The sequence below is a fragment of the Leuciscus leuciscus genome (assembly GCF_965113295.1).
Source record: "Leuciscus leuciscus genome assembly, chromosome: 25".
NCBI classification, from domain to species: Eukaryota; Metazoa; Chordata; class Actinopteri; order Cypriniformes; family Leuciscidae; genus Leuciscus; species Leuciscus leuciscus.
This window is the reverse complement of record NC_138724.1, coordinates 30,786,547-30,808,269: the sequence shown is the minus strand read 5'-3', so window position 1 is coordinate 30,808,269 and position 21,723 is coordinate 30,786,547. Positions and strand designations below refer to the sequence as shown.

General features: G+C 35.8%; 1 protein-coding gene across 1 annotated transcript in view; it reads right to left on the bottom strand.

Moving 5' to 3' along the window:
• LOC309491189 (A disintegrin and metalloproteinase with thrombospondin motifs 20) overlaps positions 1-21,723 on the bottom strand; it is a 125,652-nt gene that overhangs the window by 94,160 nt on the left and 9,769 nt on the right. The window contains exons 3-9 of the mRNA XM_082160614.1: positions 21,126-21,294; positions 9,339-9,586; positions 7,823-7,906; positions 6,324-6,448; positions 6,124-6,164; positions 4,457-4,562; positions 2,194-2,340 (exon numbers count right to left, since the gene is read on the bottom strand). Of these exons, the coding sequence (XP_082016740.1) occupies positions 2,194-2,340; positions 4,457-4,562; positions 6,124-6,164; positions 6,324-6,448; positions 7,823-7,906; positions 9,339-9,586; positions 21,126-21,294 (920 nt within the window). The remainder of the gene's footprint in view (positions 1-2,193; positions 2,341-4,456; positions 4,563-6,123; positions 6,165-6,323; positions 6,449-7,822; positions 7,907-9,338; positions 9,587-21,125; positions 21,295-21,723) is intronic.

Genomic DNA, 21,723 nt, shown 5'->3' with positions numbered 1-21,723 from the left:
GTACATAAATACAGTAATCATTCAGTGCCCTTATATTAGTACCATCTGACGCCATCGTTTTCTCAGTTCAGCTGACAGATTAAAGGCCTTTCAATGTCCAAACGTCATTCTAGCCCAAATAAAAATAATATCCATATATTTTCACCACTTCATAAACACATTTAACTTCTATGAGACGTTCTGTGAAGCGTGTCTGAGCGAGCAACAGTTACCGCCGGGTCAACCGGCCTCATTTTCATTAGTAAAGTGATGTTTTGGTGCAGATCCAGAGGGACTTGATATATTGTGAGTTTTAGCATGAGAATCAAGCCGGTAATGGTTGATACGGTAATTTGTTTTTGTTTTCAAAATCACAGCTTTTCCAGTAAGAAATCGATTATTGCATGACAAACCTGTTTTTTGTTGTATAGTAACTTAACAGTTGAGTACACCGAGTTAATAATCAAACACGCTAACCTAAACTGCCTTGGGATTCTGAGAAGTCATAAACGATTAGAAACCGCAGACCTGAGCAACATAATATGCTTTACAATGCAGCTGTAGCTTGACAAACCTTTGCCATATGATGATAAATACTACACTGAAAAAACATGATGTTCTTCCTCAGTGTTTCTGTCTTGTTTACCAGTACAGATATCTAAACATTCTTAAATCAAGATACATTTACTGGAGAAGCAAAATGACTGAAGATAAACTAATTTTTCACTAAGCAAGACTTATATCTTAACTCATGTTGCTTCTTCTCCAGTAAATGTATCTTAATTTATGAATGTTTAGATATTTGTTCTGGAAAACAAGAGCCCGTACGCTGGTCCCCCATGATCCTAACCCTGATCAACAGGCCTCTCACCGACAGAGTCACTGGAGCGGCGAGAAGATCAAAGCGTCGAGTCTCGGGAAAATCTAATTATATCTGACACTTCCTGTCTGAAAGGGAAGCGGCCTCAATGAGCCGTTGCCCCGGGTTACGGTTGCCGAGGGCCAAGAACGCCGGCCACCAAAGGCCTGTTTGTCCGGCACCTCGAGAGAAAGCAGACGAGAGTGAGACAAGAAGAGCAATTTTGAGCTCTAAAGAGCGTGACCTGTTGGGGATTTGCTCAAAGGTCATTTCAATTTTAAAAAAACACAACCCTGACATCTGATATTAGCACTCAGACACTTAAACCGATGACGGCCTGCTGGGAAAACGGCTGTGTTCTGGGACATGCTTAACCAGATAAAGCTTAACCAGATAAAGCTTAACCGAGGTGGTCTAATGCTGACCAGCTGATTCAGACTCACCTACACCAGCTAATCTCCAATCAACTACAAACCAGAGTTAGTATCGCTAACTAAAGCCATGAAATAAAATAATCATCATTTCAGGCAGATGCCAAGGCAACATTTATCATTTTCCTACATTTTTCTAAATGTCATAATCATTTGTTAACAAATTCATTACTTTGCTAACTGTGATTTTGTACATTTCTGTAATACATAACTTAGACAGTTTCCTCTGACTCTAAATTGTAATTTGGACTCATGCACTTTCACCAAAGCTGCTTTGAAATGATGTGTATTGTGAAAAGCGCTATACAAATAAATGTGAATTGAATTGAATTGTTGATTAGTTTAAGTTTAGAATATTTTAAGAATTACTAAAATAACTAAAATTAAATAAACTAAAACTAAAATGTAATATAAACTACATAGACATGTAAAAACAACTAATAAAAATGACCAAAAAAACAACAAAATTACAACTTTAACTGAAATTAAAAGTACTATAAATGGCAACTATAAAAAGTACAATGTAATTTAAAATATTAAGAAAAACTATAACAGTAAATCAATCATAGTAAAACAAGACTGCTAGAAACCATGTCAAACCTGATGCCAACTTAATCAATTCCCTTCAGCCAAACGTTTAATAACAGACTTTAAACAGAAAATTCAGTGAAATTGAAATTTCTGAATTGTTTGAAATGTTACTAATAAAACTGACAAAAAAGCTCCTAACAAAATTACTAAATCATAAACTAAAATGATCATAACTAAGCCTATTAATAAATCCTACTATATAATAACCAACTGATATCATCTAAAAACCATCTCCAACTAAAACCAGATTTGAACCAAATGAGGTTTTAAGACTTTTAAAGGATTGCTCTTCTCGCTGATATAAAGGCATGCAGAGATGACACTGGGACCTACTCCAGGAAGTCTGTGACGTGTTTGCGGCTGCATTTGGACCAGGACCAGGGGCTGGTGTCGTAGTTGAGGATCGGAGCCATGACGTGGAACTGGTGCTTGACTCCGTTCTCTCGGCACTTCGGACTGTCGTCGTGAGGCATGTTGAACCTGCGACACACACACACAATCCACAGCACTGAGTTCATGCACTTCCAGGATACAAGACTCTGGCTGTACTGGAGAAATACCAGCACTGCAAAACATCATGTTCTTCCTCAGTGTTTCTGTCTCGTGCTCCAGGACAAACATCTAAACATTATTACATCAAGATACATTTACTGGAGAAGTAAAATGACTAAAAAAGAAAAAGAAGTGAATTTGTGCTTAAAACAAGAAAAAAAATTTACCAGTGGAGTCAGAAAAATAATAGTTTTCTCTTAAATTTGAACTAAGATTATATTTCTGACTCCATCGGCTGATATTTGTTCTTGTTTTAAGCACAAACTCACTTCATTTTGATGCATTTTTCATTAAACAAGTCTTAATATCTTCAGTCATTGTTCTTCTCCAGTAAATGTATCTTGATTTAAGAATGTTTAGATATTTGTGCTGGAAAACAAGACGAAAATACAGAAAATACTTTTGGTGTGCCATATACAAAAGCCATATTTATGTCAAGATACTGGAAAAAAATCGTATCTTCTAAAATTCTTATATCCAAAAAACCATATTCGTACCGTGGTATTTCTGTTAGTGCCGTGATGTGTGTGACTGTCAACAAAATACAAAACCTCTTTTTATGGCAGACAGGAAAAGTCCAGCAAAAATAAAGTCCTAAAAAATAAAAGCTGTATTGAGATGAATGTGACGTCTGGAATAGAAATGCAGTGATGTCAGAGTCCAGAAGCAGCTGTGTGTACGCAGATCCTTCACACTACATCTGTGAGGCTTCATGTGCACCTCAAACACATTTCATATGTTATACTGTGTCTGAAAAGAGTTGGACTCGCTCAGATCACTGTGTCTGTCTGTGTCGTTTATACGCCGTCCAGCGGACCACAATCACACTTCATATTTGGACATATTAGATGGCAAAGAACTCTAGGGTTCATGACTCAATTTTAAAGAACCCTTTATGCCAAAAAGGTTCTATGTAAAATGTCTTAAATGACTGAATACTACTTTCATATTTAATGTTTTTTTCTTATTCTGATAAACGATGTTTACGAGCTGTTTAATTCCTAAAATTTAATTAAAATAATAAAAATGTATTAAAACAAAATGAATTAATTCAAACTAAATCGATGATGGGGACCCACTAAAAGGTTCTATTGATGAGGCACCTGAAGGAACCCTATAAGGTTCTATAGAACCTTCCCTTCTAAGAGAAACACATCGAATTAAACGTGCAATTTGAAAGTAGAAAAACTGAAATAGTATTTTCTTGTAAAACGTTCTCCAATCATCTGTTTTATCGACATCTTTGAACAATATTTTGCGCACATGTGTTTCATCTGGAGGGCAGATTGTAGATGTTACTGTATTGTTCTGTGAAGGGCTTCCTTTGGACGTCTGCTGATGGAAAAGTGAGTCTGTGAGGCGGATTGACCTCGACGTCCCACTGCATGGAATTCCCTCCGCATGACGATCATTCTTACACACACACGGATCCACACTGGATTCATTTATACAGAGAGAAACAGTCCTTCATGATGAAGTCGATAACATCATTAATATGACACTGATGAAGGTCTCTCCTCATTATGCAAAACGTGATGTTCTTCCTCAGTGTTTCTGTCTTGTTTTCCATCTCTAATATCCAAACATTCCTAAATCAAGATACATTTACTGGACGTGCAAAACGACTGAGGATATTAAGTCTTGAGTTCTGAAAAATGCATCAAAATGAAGTGAGTTTGTGCTTAAAACAAGAACAAGAACAAATATCTGCAGATGGAGTAAATAAACTTACTTCAAAGGGAAACAAGATGATTTGTGTGACTCCATCTGCAGATATTTGTTCTTGTTTTAAGCACAAACTCACTTCATTTTGATGCATTTTTCAGAACTCAAGACTTAATATCTTCAGGCATTTTTCTTCTTTTCCAGTAAATGTATCTTGATTTAGGATTGTTTGGATATTTGAAGACTGAGGAAGAGCATGATTTAACGCAGTGTAAAGCGCATCTGTCGGTCGCTCTGTCATGAAAGCGTCGGGTCTGTATTGCGTTCTGCACCTGTGCTCTGAGATGAGCTTTTGAGAGAGTGTTTGAGAGAAACTCACACGTGTCCGAGCTCGTGAGCGATGGTGAAGGAAGAGCTCAGGCCGTTCTCCTCGCTGATGGAGCAGCTCCGGTACGGGTCGCACATCGTTCCCAGCTCCGCCAGACCTTCAGGTTCACAAACACACACACACACACACACACACACACACACTTGGCTTTACAGCAGCTCTAGAATAAAGTTATTGTCCAGCTAAAGTTAGTTTTGATTGATTCACTTCCGTTGCAAAGATCATTAGTTTATGGGCCGCTAACACACACTGTTCTAACAGGAGAACCCTCAATGCGCTCCGGCCGCTCACTCGCACAACTACAGTGTTTGGGGCTCGAGAACGCAAACCTTGAAACAGGTTCCAAGGTGAAAGTTTTGAAACATTTTGGAAAACGTGATCATCTCCGTGTAAACTTGAATAAACGCAGATCTGAGAAACCGCTGATGGCGTGCACATGTGTATTACATGTTTAATCTATAGGTATGCGCGTTTGAATATATATGTGTGCAGGCGCGTAGTCTTTTTTTACAAATTGACCACACCAAATTACTAGTCTGGCCTTAAAAATTCATAATAAAAAATATTTTGTCTCTTCCTCCGTATCCATGAATCCAGTATCCACCGCTTTTCCCCTGGAAGGATCTCTGGGACGCTGAGCTTACGGGCCCTAAACACCTGCAGGGTCCCTGGGTCTGTGCATTCATGAGCACAGCTGGCCCTGTGTGATGACCTGATGACAGGCAAATCAAGCTCAGCTGACAGACTGGTTCTGCTTCAGGAACCAGACTTCACTAAAGGAACCTGATTAAGTGACACACTAATGAAAATGTCCTGCATATGGCCTACTATTATGAAAAACTAAAACATATGTGAAAAGATATGCAATATGCTGTATGATAAGAGCTGTTGTCACAGGACTAAAAGATATTAAATTCATTAAAGAAAAACACCTGTTCCGTCGCATTTTCAAAACAATGTTTTGTAATAGTGCCAGTGTGATAAATAGTGTGTATTAGTGTAATAGTGCCAGTGTGATATATAGTGTGTATTAGTGTAATAGTGCCAGTGTGATATATAGTGTGTATTAGTGTAATAGTGCCAGTGTGATATATAGTGTGTATTAGTGTAATAGTGCCAGTTTGATTTAATTTTTACTTATCAAAAATGAGAAAAAACTAACTTATTTAAAATACGAAATATAAAACATTATGCACATTAAGCAAGAAAAAAAAAGTAATTTTGAGTTAAAAAAATTAGATTTTTTTTTTTATTTAATGTGAAATGATATGAAGTACAATAAGAACACAATAAGTTTGAAATAATTAATTTGCATTTAAAAAAATGTTTTTGTAAAAACATTTGGGAGTCTGACCAAATAATGAGTCAAGTATTAGAAAAATACTATTAAAACACTAAATGTGAAACAGTATGCATGTCTAGAATATATTAAATAAATAAATAAATAAATAAATAAATAAATACATGAATAAATAAATAAATATAACATAGTTATTTTAAATGTACAAAACATTTTTTTTTTAAATGTGTGGCAGTCTGATCAAATAAGTCAAAGAGGGAAAAAAGTGCTTTCACACGACCACACTGAAATGTGAGCATTTTGCGAGCATAACCCAACTGTACGTTACAGGTTTAGATGAAACAAATATAATCCTTACCTAATGTGTCACACTTGTCTTTTGCTCGGCAGATGTCCTGCCTGAGAAACAAACACACTCATGACACAACACACACTACACAAGTGTTTATGATTTAATCAAGTTCAATCCACTGTCGTAATGAAAATCACATGATCAAAGGAGTGACTTAAGAAGGCAAAGGTTATGAGGTGAGAGGTCAAAGGTCAAGTTGAGGTCACCTGGTTATGAGAAGGGCCGTGTCATGATGACCCGGGTGACTGTCGTCCAAAACATTGTGGCTTTGTTGCCACGTGCAGAAGTTATGAAGCGTTGCAGTGGCGTAGAAGTTTATATTCGGTCCTTCCTGAGGAAAAACACACACTTTAAAACACAAAGCAATTTATTATAGCTGATCGGAGCAGAATAATGACTCAGATGTGGCTCGTTCATGTCTCAGGACACTATTATTTCACTGAAGTATCAAGCCTGTTTTTCCAAAAACTTCCACACAAATGACTCAGCTCAGATCAATTAATGATAAATGATTGAGATCATATTGAGATTGTCTTGAGCAAATCTGAGCACAGTTTGAGACATTATTTAGATCACTTCTTAAACTGTCAAAGAGACACGTGTGAGATTATTGTGGGCTTTTTCTCTGGAGAAACATCATTTAATCTTCACTGCTGTCTAGGAGAAACAACTGAGAACTAAAAGAGATCTCATGTTGCTCATTTATGTCTCAGGGCACTTAATGCGTTATTACATTAAAGTCTCAACCTTGTCTCAGATGTTTCCCCTAGACTTAGACATAAATGATAAAGCTCAGATCATTTGATGAGAAATGATTGAGATCATATTGAGATCTCTTAAGTTTTGATGGCAGACTTTGGGGTCTTGAGCAAATCTGAGCACATTTTGAGACGTTGTTCAGATCACTTCTTAAACTGTAGAAGAGGCGTGAGATTATTGGGGTCTTTTTCTCTGGATAAACATCCGAGACTTCAGCAAAAGTCTCCATTTAATCTTCACTGCTGTCTAGGAGAAACAACTGAGAACACAAAGAGATCTCATGTTGCTCATTTATGTCTCATGGCACTTAATGCGTTATTTCACTGAAGTATCAACTTTGTCTCAGATGTTTCCCCTAAACTTCAACATAAATGAGTCAGCTCAGATCATTTAATGAGAAATGATTGAGATCATATTGAGATTGTCTTGAGCAAATCTGAGCACAGTTTGAGACATTATTTAGATCACTTCTTAAACTGTCAAAGAGACACGTGTGAAGATTATTGTGGGCCTTTTCTCTGGATAAATATAATTTAATCTCACTGCTGTCTAGGAGAAACAACTGAGAACTAAAAGAGATCTCATGTTGCTCATTTATGTCTCAGGGCACTTAATGCGTTATTACATTAAAGTATCAACCTTGTCTCAGATGTTTCCCCTAGACTTACACATAAATAATAAAGCTCAGATCATTTGATGAGAAATTATTGAGATCATATTGAGACCTGTGAGTTTTGATGACAGACTTTGGGGTCTTGAGCAAATCTGAGCAGAGTTTGAGACATTATTGAGGTTATTATTGAGACACGTGTGAAATTATTGGCGTCTTTTTCTCTGGAGACTTCAGCAAAAGTCTCCATTTAATCTCACCGCTGTCAAGGAGAAACAAATCAGAACTTAAAAAGATCTCACTTGTCTTTTGTCAAAAGGATGTTTTCTGATGTACCTGTTCATTATGTATGACGATGAGTTTGACAATCATGATGTTGATGAGGTTTCCTACACTGGGGTCTCTGTAGATCGCAGCAACCTGAAACGACAGAGGCAAAAATACCCATAAACCACTGCTCTTCCAAACATACTGATAAACCACACTGACACAGCAGATATTCACCTCCATCTTTGAAGTCAAGTTTCTATCAATTATGTGTCCTGGTAAAAACAAAGTCCTTTCTCTCTTTCAACAATTTTGAAAGAGTTATCCATGCTTTTATCACCACAGGGCTTGACTTATAATTCATGAGTTCTGTCTTTCTGTGCTTTGTTGTTTAGTAGTGTCTTCGTCTGTATTTTATTTAATGGTTATTCATTTTGTACAGCACATTGGTCAACAGCAGTTGTTCTTAATAGTGCTTTAGAAATAAACTGAAATTGAAATGTATCTAATGAATCATGTTTGAGGGGTTTTCCTGCCCAAAAGTCCAATGACTGTCCTGCTCTAGATCTTCTAAATCTTCTAGCAAAACTTCAAATCCTGTCGTAACTCTGAGGCGATCCCACCGGAAGGCATTAGTTCACCATAAACACAGTGTTTAGAAGAAGCCAAAGGGGAAACTCAGACAGACGGCTTCAATTACAGAGAGAGACAGACATCTCCACTATAAATCACTGTCAGACACACTAATGCAGTCTTCTGATTGGCTGAGAGAACACGCCCACACCACTATGACATCATCAGAATGTTGTTCCAAACCCGTTAGACTTTCGTTCTTCTTCTGAACGCAAATGAAGATCTTTTGATGAACTCTGACCCTCCATTGACAGCTATGCAACTATCACTTTGACGCTTCAGAAAGTTCATACAGAGATCATAAAACTAATCCATATGAATTGAGCGGTTTAGTACACACTTTTTGAAGAGACTCGATCGCTTTATATGACGAAAAGATTGAATTTAGGCTTATTATTAATCAAAGAAATTCAGATTTGGTGAGCATAAGAGACTTCTTTGAAAAACAACTTTTGAACAGTAAAAGGCAGTCTAATGAACTAAATTCACTCTGAAACTCCAGTGTGAATGTGCTCTGACTCTCACTGACAAAAATGACCATGGTATTCTCTGAAGGATCTGGTGTAAATATCGTCCATATGTTGTTTTGAACAGTTTTTACTCATTTATATCTGGATTTAAACCCAAAACTGGCTCATTAAGTCAAAATATATGGACCAAAGCAGTGCGGGTGGCCAGAAGACCCCCTGATGGATCATATCAAAGCACGGCCTTGTGGGTAAAAAGTCCAGCCAAGTGATTATGGAGTAAATCAGTGCTTGAGGTATGGAACCAATTATTGATTAAAACTATTTAATAGACTTCAAACAGACTGAGCGCTCATAAAACCGACAGCAGATTTATGAGCTCAAAAACAAGATGTTTTCTCTAACAATAATACATAAATCTAACAACATTTTTCATTTTGATGGTATAAGAGAGAGAGAAAAGAATAAAATGTTGATTTACTTACTACTGACATGATTGTAAGTATGTAGTGCTCGAGGTTTCGGCCGTGATGGCGCAGCATCTTGGTGTCGGCCGTGACCATGAGCTCGACGAAGCGCGGGTACGATAGGAAACGTTTCCTGCGTGAACGGGAAGCGCTGGGATCATCTCGGGAATGAACTGAGTGCTTCCGCATCGTTTCCTGTATCGACATCACTTCCTCTTCCAGAGTTCTGTTGCTATGGAGACTGATGTGATCGGTGTCGTGATGTTCTGTGGGAAAAGAAACACAACTTCGTAAACCTTTTTACTGTGTTACAGTAAATATTCAATCAATATATTAGATTAATGAATATTTAAAGGCAGTATAAGTACTACAAATGATTTAAATATGTATTTTTATTTATTTAAATGTTTAACTAATATACAGTATATTTAGAAATAAAACTGAAATAATAATTAATACTAATTTATATACAAAAATATTTCATTCATATTTAATATAAACATTATGAGTTATTAGTAGTATTATTAGTATTATTAGTAATAATATAAATATTTCAATATACAATTTAATAATAACAAATACTTTTTTAACAACAAATCTTTATAGCCCCTTTTACTGCATTACTGTCAAAATAAAATTAATATATTAAATGAATATATCTGTAAAGGGAGTATTATTACTACAATGATTTATATATGTATTTTTATCTATATTTGATGTATAAGTATTTAAAATATTTAGAAATAAAACATTACAATATTATTAATAATTATTATCTATTTCTAAACATATTTTTGTACAAAAAGAATACAAATAATAAATTTTTTATATAAAAATGATCATTTAATAGTTCAGAGTTTCATTATTAATAATATACATATTACAGTATAATAGCAATTATTATTATTATTTTATTTATAAATATTTTGTTAACTTCAATAAAATCAGTTTAATTATATATATATATATATATATATATATATATATATATATATATATATATAAAATATATAAAAATATAAAAAATATAAAAAATATAAAATATAAAATATGAAAATATGAAAATATAAAATATAAAATATAAAATATAAAAATATAATATAAAATTATACAATATATTAATACTACTAATAATAATATTATTTTTCTAAAGATCAGAGTTCAGAGTTTCATTATTAATAATATACATATTACAATATAATAGCAATTATTATTATTATTTTTTCTAAATATTTTGTTTAAATATATAAAATAAAATAAAAATCAGTTTAATTTTAAATAGATATATATTATACAATATAATAATAATAATAATAATATTTTTCTAAATATATTTACATATAAAACAATAAATATAAATTATTAATATGCAATATTTTATAGTTTATATTTACATTTAAATTTTAATATAAACATTACTATATATTAATATTTCAGTTTCATTATTAATACTATTAATATTGAAACTGACGGTGTTTCCTCTGCAAACAGTGTGTCTTTGACAAAAATCCCCCAGTGTATTGTCAGACAGTGTTTCTCTGAGATCTCGTGAGGCCGGAGGAGGAGTGACTGATGTAAACGCTGAAGCGCAGCTCTGATACACACACCACATGTGGGATTACATCACAGCGGCTCGTGCTGGAAAACTGATTCCAGATCAGCTGAGAGAGACGTGATGCTGAAACCACTGCACTGATGGCATTACCCTATAAAACATGTGTGTGTGTTCAGATCAGGGTCTGGTGTGTGAAGCGAGAGCGCTGCCAAACACACACACACACACACACACACACACACACACACACACACACACACACACACACACACACACACACACACGCACCAAACACAAGACTTCAGTCCATTGAGGAATCTGTGAAAGAACACAGAGAGAGGAGCAGAGGAAGAGCTTTGGACTGAAGCCCGTAAGAGACACTTTCTGTCCCGTTCACACACATCACACACACCAACCACAACCACAGCCATTAAACACATGTCTGCTACTTTAAATGATCATTTTAGAAAAGTTTAACTTTAAGTACTAAAATAACAACAACAAACACTATAGATTTAAAAAAAAAACGAATAAAAATATCAAAAACACAACAAAATTACTAAAACTAAAAATTAAAATTAAAACGACTAAATGGTACTAAATATTATATACAGTATATATATATTCAATTTTTCAATTCCAAATTGCTTTATTGGCATGACTGCAAATTATCCAATATCCCAGGAATAGTCCCAGATCCCAGTGGGATTTTGTGTGAAACACAGAGAAATGAACTGGTGTCACACAAACTCAAGCGCTACTGTTCAGGGAAAATGTGTCTTGGATAACACTGGGTTTTAATGTTCAATTTGAGGTCGGTTTAGGCCACTTCCTATTATCATCATCATCATCATCATCATCATCATCATCATCATCATCATCATCATCATCATCATCGAGCCGAATGCTTTGAACAAACTCCAGCGGTCCAGCAGGAACATCTCCAGAAAATGAAGACTACACGCTTTACGAGGACATCTGCCGTGTGTTTATTCACACACACACCGGACAACACACAACCAGCGCACTCCGCGCACGGGTCACGGGTGTAAACTACACACACACATGCTCACGGGTCAGTCGGGACCTTTGACACAAGCCTGGACTTCTTCACAAACTAATGCTGATCTAAACATGAGCTCATTGATGGAAACCAGTAAATCATGAGAACGAGGCTTTAGTTCAAGTCAACAGGACAGTCATAAAACACACTGACACTGAGACCTGGAGCAACGGCTCATTCAGCCACATTCCAGAGTACGGTTCATCTATTTTATTATAAGAATTAAAAATAAATTATTATTTTTTTTTTAGCAAAAACAGAACACACAAAAAAAAATATTAATATAGATATATATTTTTGGTTAAAAAAAATACAATAAATAAAAATAAATATTTATTATAAATTTTTAAATACAGTATATTTAGCAAAGATAAATAAATGAATAAATAAAATTAATTTTAAAATGCATTGAGCAAAATAAATAAATAAAAATAAATACATTAATAAATAAAATACATTTTAAATATATTTGACAAAATAAAATATAATATATAAAATAATAATTAAAATATATATTTAAAATAAATACATTTTAAAATATATTTAGCAACAATTACTTTAAAAATATACACTAATAAACACAATTTAAAGCAAATTAATAAAAGTATTAATATCTCATGCCATTTTGTTTCTCAGATGTATCCCGTTTGAAGGATGTCATGATACTTTTACTTGAAACCAGATGAGGACCATTTTTAGATGCTTTTCAGTGAGAAACTTCACAAACATTCATCAGAAATAAGTGATTCATCATCATCTTCACCAGGTTATGTCTGAAAACATGCAGACTAGTTATTAAGAGCAATCTCTGGAAGATCCACACGTCTGACTGAGTTTGGACAAGAGCCCAAAAGATGGATGATGCTTTTCCCACCAGTTTATGAAAATTATGATTCTGATCATTTACAATGAATACTATTAGTGTAATGAATCTGTTCAGATCATAAACACCAGTGTTATTTTAGAACTATTGTTGCTAGTTTGTTTTTTATTTTATATTTTATTTCAGTTAATGTTTATTTTACTTGCACTAATGAAAATGTTTTAGTTTTAGTTAATGATAACAACCCTGATAAACACTAAACATGAGCAATGGCGACATGAAACCTGACACTCCTAAACAGAAAACAAGTCAAAAACGGCCTCCACGAATCACAGCAGCGCATTCATAAAAGAGAAACACACACACACACACACACACACACACACACACACACACACACACGTCTCCTGAACAGCAGCCAGACGAGACGAATCGACCCGTATCGCCCTCAACCCTCTTCTCTTTCCGTACGCCCGCCGGTCACATGACCCGAAGAGCCAGATAAACGCCAGCATGAACGCACTGATCTGAACACCAGGAACATGCTAACATCTCAAAGCTTGAAGCTTAACCCTAAACACAAATTGAAGACATCTTAAAATATCAAATAAGACGCTTGTTATACCATTTGAGATATTTAAAACTTTTTTATGACTTTTTTTAATATTCGCACATAAACTCCTAATTACCTTTTACAGTCCACAAATCTGTTTTAGTCACAAACCTTAAAAAATCCAGATGAATGTTACGTTAAAGTGGCTATACTGCATGTAGAACTCAGAAACCCGTGTTATTAGCGACACCGGTGGCCGTTAAGTGAACTGCAGGCAGCAAGTATTGCGAATTACTAAAACTTAACATACAATTAAAATTAAACTATTAAATAATACTAAATGTTATTTCTAAATGTACTGGTTACATGTGAATTACATTTCAGAGTTTCATTAAACTATTATAAATATTACAATATATTAAATAATAATAAATAATAAGGCCATAATAATACTACAGCTTATTATTTATAATAAGTAAATTATTATGTATATATATATATATACGAATAAAACGAATACAAATTACAAAAACACATTATATTATAAATATTACACTATATTATAAATAATAATAATAATGATAAGATTAACCATTGTATATAAAAAGGCTGAAAATTACAGATATGATAGTTTGATTATAAAGTTCAGACTATATAGATCTGACTATGTGAGTCTATAGTTTGAATGAATCCCTTTTCTTTGCATGACAGATTGGCATTACAGTACAGACGTGTTTCCTCTGTTACCCTGAACATTGTATAAGCATCGCTTCATGTGTCATTGAACAGAAGAGAGGCTCTCGGGAGTGTAAACGTCACTTCCTTTTGATTTTTCTCAAGTCCTTCACATAAAAATCAGTCTACAGGCTTTCATAGACAACCTAGGAAGTCTCATTTTTTTTACTTTCGTTACAAGCTACTCACACATTTGCAATAAAACGTGATTAATACATGAAAGTTCTCACACACAGTCCCTTTAAGATGTTCAAACATCTGAATCTACATAAACTCGACATGGTTTTGAGCTTCTCTGATGACAGAGAGTGTAAATGGATCCACATCCAGGTGTCGAGATGAACCACTTCAACAGCCCTTATTATGGAGACGCGTCTCTCAACACGTCTCAAGACGAGCTAGACGTGAGATCAGCGCTGACGGAGAACCACAGACACTCACCTGTGTTTTAGTATCACTCAGGGACTTTATTATAGCATTTCAACAACGTCAATATTCACTATATCACACAGATTCTCATATCACTCAAACTAATAGCAAGCAGCACTACAGACTGAGACGTCGTGTGTGTTTCTAGAGTCGATCAGAGGACGATTTATCTGTCAGACACAATCAAGAGATCTGAGATGGACGTCTGTGACAAACATTCACCCGTATCTCGTGAGAACAATCGCTTCAGAGATGAAGATACAGCGTTTGTTCTCCACCGTTGTCTGTTTCAAAAGAGTGCTCACGAGGAGATGACGAAGGCAAAAACACCCTCATCCTCTCGATTCAGCAGACACAAACACACCGAAACATGTTCACGCAGCCAAGACAAATCACACATTAATATCTCAAACTCGGCTCAGACCTCAATGTGAACTCAGTCGTTTCTCAGTGAATGATCTTCACATTTATCTCACAGCTCTTACTGGATGATGATGACTATTCCTTTTTTATCAGTCTGTACTAGAAAGTGTGATCAGGTTTGGCTTGTCCACTTAAAGATACTATATATTGTTCGAACTTCGATGAAAATGATTGGACTGAAAGACTATGCTAGTATCAAATATAAAAGAGGCTAACAGGATTTTAAGTGACCCATCTCATGAACTCTTCCCGTCTGGAAGAAGGTACAGAACTCTCCGTTATAAACTAAACAGGTTTAAAAACTCTTTTGTACATCAATTAGACGGTTGAACACTAATTAGTGAAGTTATTTATTTGTATGTGTATGGTGAGTATGAAAATTTAGTGTAATCAGGTTTTGGCGAAATGCTGGCTATGGAGTCCATTACAAATTTCCCTATCAGGGAGAATAAAGTATATTTCATTTCATTTCATGCGTAGTGACTCGTTTGGGCAGAAAAATCTGAGGCATTAAAGTTGATAGATAAACTAAACGCACCTGATAACTTCATTAGTTTAACTCATAAAAGAGTAAAAAGCAACCTTTGAACAATAAACATTCAGGGAAGCATAACGTCATCGTCTGTCCGCTTGGCATCCTATAAACTGGGCCAGTTGGCACGATCCGAACACATCCCATCTTCCCTTTCATCCTCCTCTGTCTCTCTCTGTCCAATCGCAGCTCTGATTTTAAGACAAGACTCCTCTTTCAAGCCAGACATAAAGAAGTGCCCCATCACTGACCCTCACAAAGACAGGCTTTATGTGTCCGCACAACCTGCTGAGGACGGAGAAGAGAAGAGTCCCTCGACCCATCTAAAGAGAGTCCCACTACAGCAACTCAAGCTCTTTTAGCACGCCTGAAGGATAGTTTGAGTTGAGTTGAAATTCTAATTATTAACACATAATCATAAGACATCAGTCGTTAGTTTTCTAACCAAGGTTTGAGTATCACTGTAGTTGTAATGAATATGGGCGTTACAGAAGGTCATGTGATCTGAATCTGAAATAAACAAGACTTGTACACAGTTTTTAAATAGTCTTTTTTTAAAACTTGTTTTCCAGTAAATACGTCTATAAATTCTTGAAAGAAGATAAAGGGATATTTGGTTTGCATTGGGAACAGTGTTGGGGAAAGTTACTTTTAAAATAAATGAGTTACAGTATTGCCTTACTCCCTAAAAAGTAACTAATTGTGTTACTTAGTTACTTTTTATGGAAAGTAATCTAAGTTACTTTTCGCTACTTTTTCTCACCTTGTCTGGGCTTGATTTTTTGTTTTATAAAAAGAAAAAAGTCATATTTTTTGGCAAATGTAAAGGCACTTTCACAACGAAAGTGAAATGAATAAGCTCAGGCTGAAGGAAATGCAAATACATGCCTGTCATTTTAAAGCCATTCTGGATCAACTCTTACTTCAGCAATAAAAACTACTGAATTCATTCTTTTTTGATTATTAATATGGTTGAATCGGTCTATCGGTCCGCAGCAAAGACATTGGTTAATAAAGTGAGATTAAATACATTAAGTACACTTGTGTTATTTAACATATTGCAGGTTTGAGTAATATTCTGAATATACATTTAACTACTTTTATTAATTTTGAGGAATACTGAATCTGTTTTTGAGCAAGTAAACTGATTCTCACATTAATCTAGAACTACAGAAACCATCATGTTTACACGTTTATCTTTGCACTTACATGCAGACAGGAGAGGCGTCAGGCAAAACATGGGAAAACTAAGTAACTTGAGTTACTTTTTGGAAAAAGTAACACAGATATTTTGAAATAAATGTAAAAGTAATGCATTACTTTACTAGTTACCTGAAAAAAGTAATCTGATTATATAATTCGAGTTACTTGTAATGCATTACCCACAACACTGGTTATGAACATAAATGGGGGTTTTTGTAACTGCACTAAAAATGTTTCTTTTTTACTTAGTGTAGTTAGTTATATATTTATCATATGTGACATTGTTGGCAGATATTTGTTCTTGTTTTAAGCACAAAATCACTTAATTTAGATGATTTTGTAAGAAAACAAGTCTTAATATCTTCAGTCATTGTTCTTCTCCAGTAAATGTATCTTGATTTAAGAATGTCGAAATATTTGTGCTGGAAAACGAGACAGAAGAACATAATTTTTGCAGTGCATTAGTTATGATACAGTGTTCACTAAAACCCTTTAAATGGGTTAATTTCGTGTCTTCAGGCTCAGATCACTGAACACACAGACCCAGCTGTGTGTCATGCACAAAAACAATTACCTAACAACTACATGAAGCGCTTCCCCCATAAAGCCCGAAGATCCTGGTTAATCTGTCTGCCTTTGCAGCATTCATCTGGAGATCTGGCACTCCTCAAACACAAAACAAACAGAGCCGCTCTGAAACTGAGCTGTCCTGGCAACTCTGAAGCCAGCGAACGCACTACGCCAGATTAAGTCCAGACGGCAGCGCTGGCTTGGGCGTGTGTGTGCCGCGAGCGAACTGAGCTTAAACACTTCTGGATCTCTGGCACTGGCGGGAGGAGAGAGGGGGGGCGGCAGGTGCACGGGCGCACAGGTGATCAACCTCACACGAGACCCTTTAAAGGGGTACTTCACCCAAAAGTGAAAATTAGCCCATGATTTACTCACCCTGAAGTCATCCTAGGTGTTTATGACATTCTTCTTTCAGAGTTCTATTAAAAAATGTCCTGGCTCTTCCAAGCTTTATAATGGCAGTGAAAGACTGTCCAAGTCCATAAAAGTGCATCTATCCATAATAAAAGATGTACTTTCATGATGGACAGATGCTCTTTTATGATGGATAGATGCACTTTTATGATGGATAGATGCACTTTTATCATGAATAGATGCACTTTTATCATGGAGAGATGCACTTTTATCATGGATAGATGCACTTTTATCATGGATAGATGCACTTTTATGGACTTCAAAACAGAAACAGCAATTCACTGCCATTATAAAGCTTGGAAGAGCCAGGACATTTTTTAATATAACTCTGATTGTATTCGTCTGAAAGAAGAATGTCATATACACCTAGGATGACTTGAGGGCGAGTAAATCATGGGCTAATTTTCATTTTTTGGTGAACTATCCCTTTAAGGCAAGGCATTTCAGCCGCAGCCATCTTTAAAACAGCTGTTTCAGTCTTCAGTTTCAGTTCATTCTCTTTGAATGGGGAAAACATCAAACTCCAAAGCTGTATTAAATTTCATATCTGAAATGCCAATGAAATCCACTGCAGTGACACAATGACTTTACCAATCAGTGATTGGCTGTTTTATTTATTTTTATTTATTTACAACAGTTGGATGGATAGTGACTCAGTTGGATATGTTTTTATTCTCTTTTATAATTTTAGGAGAAAAATCTGGAAGTAAAGTTGATACACAACTGAGATCTCCATTAAGTTTCCTGAGCAATGAAGGAGCAGCGTCTGAGACTCCTGAACATCAGTTATCAGTGTCTATTCCAGGAGAGACGCTGAGTAAGCGAGGTGTTAAACAGCAGATAGAGTGACTCATTAGTCCAGCCGTGACATGCAAAGCTTTGGAAATATTTTCCAGCAACACCCTGCAGTCTAATACACGCTTAGATCTTTGCATTTCTAATCGCCTGTGCTTTATAATGGCACGCTTACTGGAGCATTAGTGGTGTTTGTTAAGTCAGTCATCACGACTAGCGCTCATAGTGATCAGATCTCTAACACCAAGTCTAAAAGTTCAGCGAGTGCATCGTCCTGCTCGTCTGAATCATACTCAGAGTTTCGAGCGAGAAAGAAACCTAGCAAAGACCCAGAACACTGTAGCATCCACCTAGCAACTGTAACTAGAGGAATAAAGTTTGTAAACAAACTTTGATGTTGGCTTGAGAAGGCCAAGCCTGAAAGTTTGAAGTAATTGTAACGAATAGATAGATAGATAGATAGATAGATAGATAGATAGATAGATAGATAGATAGATAGATAGATAGATAGATTGCAGCATCTCTTCTCTTCTCTGATGACGAGGGCGGAGCTATAACCTGTCACTCACACGAGATCAGCCAATAGCAAACCACAACCATCCAATCAATTCCCCACAGACACAATCAAGCCCCGCCCACATTTGTTCTTGTTCCAGAAGCGTTTCACTCGGATATACGACACAATAGGGGACAAAAGAGAAGCATATCTTTCCTTTCTTGTCGAATGTAATACAGCAACACTGACACCGAATCATCTTCTTCAAAGTGTTCAGTATCTGAGCATCAAGTCATTATCAGATTGAACCAAAGGCACCTTCAGATGATCTCTTTTCATCCTCATCAGTCTCTTTGATGCACGACCCCGATCCAACGTCACTTCTTCACAACAGAGATGCGAAGGTGTGCAGATGAAGAGTTCACCACACAAATCATCATTTACACCCTCATGTGCAAAGGCTCGGACGTCTACACTGTTACTTCATATGTCTAGGTTAAGCACTTGCAGCGTTGTGGAATATGGCAGCATCATGTTACTATTTTATGATGCTTTATTAAAAGTCACACAGGTTTGAATGACATGTAAATGATGATTTCTGCATGCATTATCTAAACAAGAAATTTTTTGACTTGCTTTCCAGTAAATACATCAAATCATTCTTGACAGAGGATAAATGAGTGCAGCATATTGGGTTTGCATTGGGAACAGTGTTGGGGAAAGTTACTTTTAAAAGTAATGTGTTATAATATTGCGTTGATCTCCATAAAAAAGTAACTAATTGTGTTACTTGGTTACTTTTTATGGAAAGTAATGTGTTAGGTTACTTTTGCACTACTTTTCCTAACTTTTATAAAACTTTTATAAAAACTTTTATAAAAACCAACAAAAATTAAAGCTGCAAGCAACATTTATCGGGGTTCAAGCATTTATGGCCTTTAAGCACATAAGCATTTAAGACATTGCATTTTATGCATTTAGCAAGCTTTTAACCACTGACATACTAGATGGAAAAGACCATTTACAGCCAATACAGGCAATTTACCATAGGAAATTTATGGTTTTAAAGCATTTTAACAGTTATAGCTCCACCTATGGGCGAAGATATCGAAATTGGAATTGTGTCCGCCTTGAGCCAGGGATCACAGTGGTGTAAGACACTTGAGTCTAGGACAAACGGTCTAAGAGTTATGAGCGATTTTGTACTTTTGGTTGCTGTAGCGCCACCTATGGGCCAATCGGGGTCATACTCTGATAGGTTCTCCCCAAACTGAGGCCTACCATCTGGCCAGGTTTCAAGTCTCTAGGCCTTACGGTTTGTCCTGCACGATCAGTTTTACAAATCCTTACAATTACAAAAGGGTTTCAGCATTTCATGCTTGAACCCCTAAAAAGTAAATGTAAAGGCTCTTTCACACCATTATCTCTTTAAGATCTCACTAAATGCTTCTGGACTGAAGGATCACCAGTGTTCGTGTGTGTCGGAGATTTCTGCAAAGTGTCTGGAGCTCATTTACTTTCATTAGATGAAGAATTCCAATAACCGGCTCATAATGAAGACGCTAATCCTCACAATAACCACACGCCAGCAAGCTTACAACGCCTCCGCTGAGAGTGGAAACACTGAGTTAGTTTCCACACGCTCAAAACTGATCCTGAACAATCATCCTGAAATATAAAGGATAAACATGGAACTGTTTTATTGACTAGCGTGTCGCGAGGACTGGAGTTGAGAACTGTAATTAAATTACAGAAAAATTAGGAGTAATCCCTTACTTTACTTTTTCTAGGGAAAAGTAATTCAATTACAGTATTTAAATGACTGCCCATAATCCATCGCGTGTTGGACAAGGATTCGATTAGAACTACAAACACGAGTAAAAAGTGTTAAAAAACTACAGACATGGAGGATGCGAGTCCTGTGGTTTTGTAGAGGGGTTTGAGTGATTCATTATCAGTGTCTAACCTGACGTTATCCACATTATATACTTCTTCCGCAGCAGCATTGTGAACCTTTGTAAACATACGTTTAGCCATTAAGTATAAAATGCATCATTATATTCAAACTGCAAACACATGAGGAGAGATGACGAAGTCGTATGTCTCAAAGCTTGCCTACTCTTTTGCTACACACTCAAAAGTCTGGACTTTTTCTTCACAAAAAGAATAGTTTTAGGGCGCAGTATAAGTAGGCGAATAGCCCGAGGCTGTTACCTGAGGAGGGGCAGGGCTGCGTGTCATGTGACCTCGTGTCATGTGACCTGGTGTCTGCGCGTCTGTAGACCAGGTGAGGTTTGTTGTGCTCTTCCTCATACTCATCTTCATCAGCGCTCAGCAGCGGCTCCAGGAACAGCTGACCGCTGTGTGTCGTGAACGTGCCGATCTGAAGAGGCGAGCAGAACAACACACAATTAGTCACATGATGACTGAAGGATTCCTTACCTTAAAGAGTGATCAGACACACAATATTCACCCGCTGGAAAAATCCCGGAGGAACCGGAGCAACATCTACAGATTCATTTCACAGCAGACTGGAAAACCAAAACACCCATAACACTGGCATCTTTTATTATATGGATTATAAAACTATTTATAGGTTTCAGTGCTTTTAAGATGGTCCATTTTATGCTGTACCTAACAACTCCTTATGTCAAGTGGTATATTGGCATATAAATAAATAAATATATAAATAAATAAATAAATAAATAAATAAATAAATAAATAAATAGCAGTACAAAATGAATCAATAGTAAAATAAATAAATATGTAATATTAATCAAAATGAGTTAAAAGGAAAAAAAATTATAGTAAA